This window comes from Fukomys damarensis, unplaced genomic scaffold (genome assembly GCF_012274545.1).
Source record: "Fukomys damarensis isolate Sample0158 unplaced genomic scaffold, DMR_v1.0_HiC HiC_scaffold_24, whole genome shotgun sequence".
Classification (NCBI taxonomy): domain Eukaryota; kingdom Metazoa; phylum Chordata; class Mammalia; order Rodentia; family Bathyergidae; genus Fukomys; species Fukomys damarensis.
Window position 1 is genome coordinate 66,398,303 of NW_022900936.1, and position 6,640 is coordinate 66,404,942.

General features: G+C 43.2%; 2 protein-coding genes across 4 annotated transcripts in view; one reads left to right on the plus strand and one right to left on the minus strand.

Moving 5' to 3' along the window:
- Positions 1 to 5,885, minus strand: part of Hspbap1 (HSPB1 associated protein 1) — a 66,389-nt gene extending 60,504 nt beyond the window's left edge. Inside the window, exons 1-2 of one of the 3 annotated variants that reach the window (XM_010617998.3) lie at positions 5,448 to 5,526; positions 2,823 to 3,039 (exon numbers count right to left, since the gene is read on the minus strand). Coding sequence is in view for 1 of the 3 variants with exons in the window: in XM_010618010.2 (XP_010616312.1) it covers positions 5,448 to 5,511 (64 nt within the window). In the remaining 2 variants the exon portion in view is untranslated. Of the gene's footprint in view, positions 1 to 2,822; positions 3,040 to 4,782; positions 4,970 to 5,447 lie in introns of those variants that run through there. The other 2 variants (XM_010618010.2, XM_010617992.3) reach the window with 2 other exon arrangements.
- Positions 5,510 to 6,640, plus strand: part of Slc49a4 (solute carrier family 49 member 4) — an 85,045-nt gene continuing 83,914 nt past the window's right edge. Inside the window, exon 1 of the mRNA XM_010619500.3 lies at positions 5,510 to 5,670. Within this exon, the coding sequence (XP_010617802.1) occupies positions 5,510 to 5,670 (161 nt within the window). The remainder of the gene's footprint in view (positions 5,671 to 6,640) is intronic.

Below are 6,640 nucleotides of genomic sequence, written 5' to 3' on the forward strand. Positions count from 1 at the left end.
TGAAAAAAAAAAAAAGGAGGTTTATTCTAGCTCACATTTCAGTGGCTAGCTGACTGGTTCTAAGGCATGATGATATGGCACAGGTGCATGGCAAAGGAAACAGCTGTGGTGGTCAGGAAGCGGAGAGAAATCGAGGAGGAAATGGAAGGGAGATGTAAGTCCATGCCATGCTCACGGTGACCCACCTCTTCCTACCAGGCCCCACCTCCTATCCGGAAATCAGCGGTAATGTACTATTATCCTATCACCTACCAAAGCTCTAATTTCTTTGAGTTCTTTATATATTCTGGATATTAGTCCTCTGTTCAATGAGTAGCCGGTATAATATTTTTTCCATTCCGTAGGTTGGAAATTCTGCTTTGCACTGTTGGTTGTTTAATTTGATATGATCCCATTTGTTGACTCTTGGTATTCTTTCATGTGTAACTGGGAGAAAGACTTTGCCTACACCTATGTCTTCAAGAGTTTTATCTATTTCATCTTCCAGCAGGGTATTTGATTTCAGTATTTAGATCTTGGATCCATTTTGTTAGTTTAGTACATGGTGAGAGATAAGAGTCTAGATTCAATCTTCTACTTGAGGATAGTCAGTTTTCCCAACACCATTGATAAAGATGCTAACTTTTCCTCAGCGTACATTTTTGATACTCTTATTATCTTACTTTTCTCATTGCTGACACAAAATACCCAAAACCCACAGTTAAAGGAAAAGAGGTTTATTTCAGCTCACAGTCTGTAGAAGTTTCAGCCCACAGACAGCTGGCTCCAAGGCAAGGTGGTATGGCAGAGGAGAAAGACTACGCAAAGCAGGAAGCAGGAAGCAACAACAAGCAGCACAAAGCCTGTCTCTCCCTTTTATCCCATGTAGGCTACTGGCTTTCTGGGTGGTGTCAACCACACTCAGTGTGGGCCTTCCTTATCAACCCACTTAAACTCCATATCATATCTTTAATCTACATTTACACATCCTAATCCAGCCACCTTTGAAACCCCACACCTATCATCATGTAAAGTTTTGGGAAGACTCCTAGATACAAGCCATAACAGCTGTCAAAGATCAGGTAGCTGAATGTGCCTCAAGTTGTTTCTGCATCCTCCATTCTGTTCCATTGATCCACGTGTCTTTTTCCCCCAGTACCATGCTATTTTTAACATGATAGCTTTGTATTATAACTTGAAGTTTGGAATTGTATTGCCTGCTGCCTCGCTTTTGGTGTCCAGGATTGCTTTTGCTATTCTAGATCTCTTCTGGTTCCATATGTTTTTTGATTATACCTGCTCTTTCTGGATATGGAATCTCAGTGTTGTTTTGACTTGCATTTCTTTAACTGCCAAAGATCCTGAATATTTTTTCATGTATTTATTGGCCGTTTGTATTTCTTCTTTAATTGGGTCTTTCTGAGGAATCTGATTTTTTTTTTAGTTCTTTCTATAATGTAGATATTAATCCTGACTGAGGAACAGCTGGAAAATATTTTTCCCCATTCTGTACTTTTCCTCTTCACTCTGTTGGTTGTTTCCTTTGTCGTACAGAAGCTCTTTAATTGGATATAATCCAATTTGATTCTTGGTGTTATTTCTTGTGCAACTGGCATTCTGCTCAAAATGTCCTTGCCTATACTTATGTCTTTAAACAGTCTGCCTACTTTATGTTCCAGCAGATTGTTTCTGTTTTAATATCTAGATGTTTGATTCATTTTTGTTTTATTTTAGTACAAGGTGAGATATTTGGGCCTATATTCACTTTTTGCACACGGAGAACCAGTTTTCTCAGCACCATTTGTTAAAGAGATTATTATTCCTCCAGCATGTTTTTGGCCCCTTTGTCAAAGATTAGGTGGCTAAATGTGCCTGATATTGTTTCTGATTTTTTTTTTTTTCTTTTTGGTATCAGGGATCAAACTCAGGCTCTTGTGCTTATGAGGCAGATGCTGCTGGAACCACTGAGCCAAACTCCCAGCCACCCTGATATTGTTTCTGTACCCAGTTTTCTTGTACTGATCCACATGTCTATTTCTGTGCCAGTACAACACTTTTTTAAAATTTTAATCACTTTAGCTTTGTAACATAACTTGAAATCTGGATGCCTACTGCTTTAGTCTTGTTATCCAAGAGTACTCTTACTATTCCAGGTCTCTTCTGGTTCCATATAAATTTTATGATTGTTTTTTCCTAGTTCTGAGAAGGGTGCTATTGGCATTTTGATTGGAATTGTATTAAATCTGTGTAGCTGTGTGCAGTGAGGTATCCACGTCCCTTGCTCCAGAGACCTGTATGTCTATACATCCCAGGTGTGATAAACCACACAAACTGCAGCACAACCCTGAAGAAGTGTCAAGCAATGTGTTGGACTTAACGCCACTACTTGCAGTCTCAGCCCCCTGTGAAAACCACATGCAACTGGTTTGGCTTTTTACTACAGAGGGCAGGACCACAATGTCCTTCCCAGCTTGAGCTTGCCACTGCTAAACTTCTCAGCAGGGGAGGGGATCTGTGACTAGCCCACTCCTTCAAGACTACCTCCCACCCAGTCATTGTGACAGGGTGGCCCCAGAAAGTATAGCTCTTCTGTGACTTCCGATTACTACAGCAGCTGTCTTAAGCAATGAACCTGTCCACAAAATGGCTCGTGATCACCTCCCAAATACAGCAGGTGTCACACTGGATTTCTTCTCCAATTCTATCCTGCCATGTGGAAGGTATCCCTTTCTGAGTAAAATCCCACACTGTATTTACAGTTTACAATATCAAGAGTTTTTCTTGGGACCACAGCAGTCAGTCCACTGTTTCTCTTGGAAGCTGCCAACCCTCTCCATGCTTACCTTTTGTAGCCGGAGACAGGTTCCCTCCCCAGGAGCTGGGGTTAGTATTCCAGCCTGCTTTGTTCTTTCCTCTGCATTGTCTTCAGTTTCTCTGTGATTTCTAGTATTCTTGCTCAGTTTTCTTGCTTATTCTTCACTAAGTTGTTTCCCAGGTATACTGGTGAGGCTGTAGCACGCTGCCAGTTTTCACAATGCCATTTTCTCTCCTCAGTGGTATCTAGAAGTAATCAGCCCATGAGGGCTTCTTCTTCATGAATGGGAGTAAAGCTCTTATAAAAGAGGATTCACTCAACTTTAGGCTAGCTCTTTCCTCTTTGCCCTGGGAGGACACAGCGTTCTTCCTCTCCAGAAGACATAGCAACAGGGTGCCATTTGAAAGGAAAGAGCACCCCTCATGAGACAAGAAAGCTGCTGGTACTTTGATCTTGGACTCAAGGATCTTAAATATAGCACTATAAGAAAATAAATATATTTTCTTTATAATTATCCAGTCAATGATGTTTTTTATAGTAACACTAATGGACTAATTTATATTATGTGTTTTTACGACAATAAAAATAATTCAACTGTATGGTCTTTCCTATATTCATCAGAATTACTGAATATACAGTATTTTAGCTACTACATTATGAATTGCGCATGTGTTCTAGCATGGATATTCTTTACAGTATATTTTTAGATTACACAGGCTTTTTTCTTTCTCTAATCTCTGCCTTCTCTTTTAAAAATAAAAGCAAAGATGACACATAGAACATGGTGTTTCCAACTGAAGAGCAATAAATACAGTTAGGAGCATTAGCTCCATTAGAAATGCAAGTTCCTACAACACTGGGATGAGCTATTTCTTTGGAAGGATTGGAAAAAGAATACTGAGAATATGCTCTTCTCTTACACAAGGCATAGGCCTGGCCACAATTGAAAACAGAAAAGCTCAACTGAAGGAAATATCATAACATCTGAAAGACACAGAATACTATAACTTGTAATTTCACTGAAATGTTTCAACCAACACGTGATCTTGCAAGTAGCTTTCACCTTTTATTTATGTATTTATTTATGCTTTTATGTATTTTTTAACCTCTTGTTCACATCAGCCTTACTAAGGCAGTCTTCTTCTACAGAAGTATTCTGCCCACGTAACTTACTTTGCAATGATAACATGCAAAACTATTACTAAGTGGTATTTCTAGACAGGCTGACAGTTTAAGAGAGGGTCAAACGTTCCACAGAAATGATTCAGAGGATCCTTTAATGAAAAATTGGAAGTTACTTCTCAAAATGTGTATACATGTTGCTTTTTTGGGGAAGACCGATATTTTAATTTTTCATAAGATTTTTCTGCCCCTTAAGACTTCAGACATCAGATTAAAGATCAGTGATTTCCTCAAAAAGTTGAACATGAACTTAGGGTATTATCTAACAATTCCACTTTTAGATACATGACCAAGAGAACTGAAAAACATGTTCACAAAAAAACTTGTACATGAATGAATTTCCATAGCAACATTAATTACAGACAAATAATGGAAACAGCTCCAACATCTGTCAGCTGATGAGTAAACAAAATGTCATCGATGCAGACAATATTATTTAGCCACAAAAAGGAAATTAAGTATTGATACACAAAACACAGATAAGCCTCAAAAAACATCATAAGAAAGACGCCGGACACGAAATGATAAACAATGGCATGTATCCCAAACTGGATAAGGAGTGCAGTGGACAGAAAAATGGAAGGATCAATGGTGCATAAGCAAGTGAGCGTTAAGGTAGGGGGGAAAAAAAAAAAAAGTGGTCACAGCAGGAGGTTATCATTTCTTTGCCAGGAATGGGAAGCTCCTCCTCTAGGCAAACTATTTGGTCTCCAAACACATCCATCCTGCACCTCCTGCTCCATTTTCCAGAGCCCTCAGCAGCACTACCTTAGCCGGTCACTATCTCATCTAAGCGTAAGACCCACCTCAAAGTCCTCCCTCCTAGAAGAAGCATTTCCGTTTTCTTCTCTAGGATGCCTCCTCCTGATGACAGCCATTACACAGTGAGTGCGTACTACAGATAGTACTCAAGGAGCCACAAATTCGTCATGCTTTTCTTCCCTTCTAGGTTCCTTTACCCACTGTGAGCTCCTTGAAGAGAGTCACTGGTATGAACGTTCCGAAGTCCATAGATACCGTAACAGTTTACCGAACAGTGCAGTACACGGAGCCGTCACTCCCTAAATGCTAACAGTGATCTCCATCCAGCTCACGGACCTGCAAACCTCACCCATTTGCTAAACCAGGGTTCTACAGATAATTGAATAAAAGCTCCTAAGCCCTGCCCACAAAAATACCAATTTATTTTGTTACCTCAAGAAGTGGCCTCCAAATGTCACAAACTTAATTTTAATCAACTCTTTCAAAACACCCTGTGCGTGCGTGCAACAGTACTGCTAGAATGAGGGAACCCGAGTCCTGTGTGTCGAACAAAAATATGGACAGAACAACTGGAGGAGGAAGGCCATTTTTACTATAAACTAGCCACTCTCTCCATAGCCCAAAGCACGGACCCAGAGGTCCAGAATGTGACCAGAAGCCTCCTGACGCACAGGGCTGCCCCAGGCGCTGGCCCCAGCCTGGCACTTACCTTCGTCCCCGCCAGCTCCAGCTGCTGGGGCCAGGCGAGGGCTCTCCTGGGTGTCCGCAGCCATGGTCACCGTGAGGCGACCTCCACGCGAATACGCGGAGCACGGAGCTGAGGGGTCTGCAGCCCCAACACCCCCCACAAACCGGAAGGACTCACTGCGCCGAGCCACCTCCCCCGGAAACGGCGCTTCCCGGTCACGTGCACGCGGGGCGGGGCCGCGCCGGTTTGTTTTGGTCTGCGGTGGTGGTGGGGCTGTCAGCACGTGCTCTGTCGTGGGGCGCCTTCTGCCTGCCCGGACCCTAGCCTGATGTGGCGTTGCCTGCTTCTCCTTGTTGTCTAATCCTGTTCTTCCTTTCCATTCTCGCCTTCCCCGCGCAGTAGGTTGAAGTTTCAGGAGTGGCTCTGAGCCGCTTTTGCCAGGCTTGGGTACCAGGGCAGCTCACGCCTCCCGCCCACCCCGGGACCCTTCTGGTTGCAAGGTGACCTCATCTGCTTTCCGAGGTAGCCCAGGAACATGAACCTCGGGCAGGGTGTTCTTTGACTGCGTTCGCAGTGACTCATTTCCCAACCCAAACAAGCCACAACTGTTGGATTTAGGTTTCCAAGGACACTGCCAGCTGTCCGGCTTCAGGGATTGTGTATCAAGAAAAACAAACTGCCGGGCCAAGAGATCAACAACTCTCCTCCCTTGCTCACCTTTCCTCCAGCCCACCTCATCGACAAGGCTCTAGGACACTGCAGGGCACAAATCTTCCACCCTTAAACATTAGTAACCTACTGAGTGATGCACCCTTCATATATATGAATACAGTTGGCTACTTCATAAACTCACTGGTTGTGTAAGGCACAAAAAAAGATAACTAATAAGATTAGTTTTAAAACTAACCAGCACACACAAAGAAATTATTTTCCTGGCCTGCGTACATCTCAATCTTTTCCTATCCTCCCTGTAATTTCCGAAGGTATAAGCCCAATAAAAACGAAGTCAACCCAATATAGAAGCAAGCATTAGGCTGGTGTCCTGAGGTCACCGAGTTGTTTATTAGGCGCGTGATGTAAACTTGGGCACTTCCTCCGGCCACCCCCGGCTTGCTCAACCTCCGCCGCCACAGCCTCCCAGGCGCTTCCCTCTGCAGCCCGCCCAACGTCTTTTCACGCCCGGGGTCCGGCTCGGCGCCCCTCGCGGTCTCCCG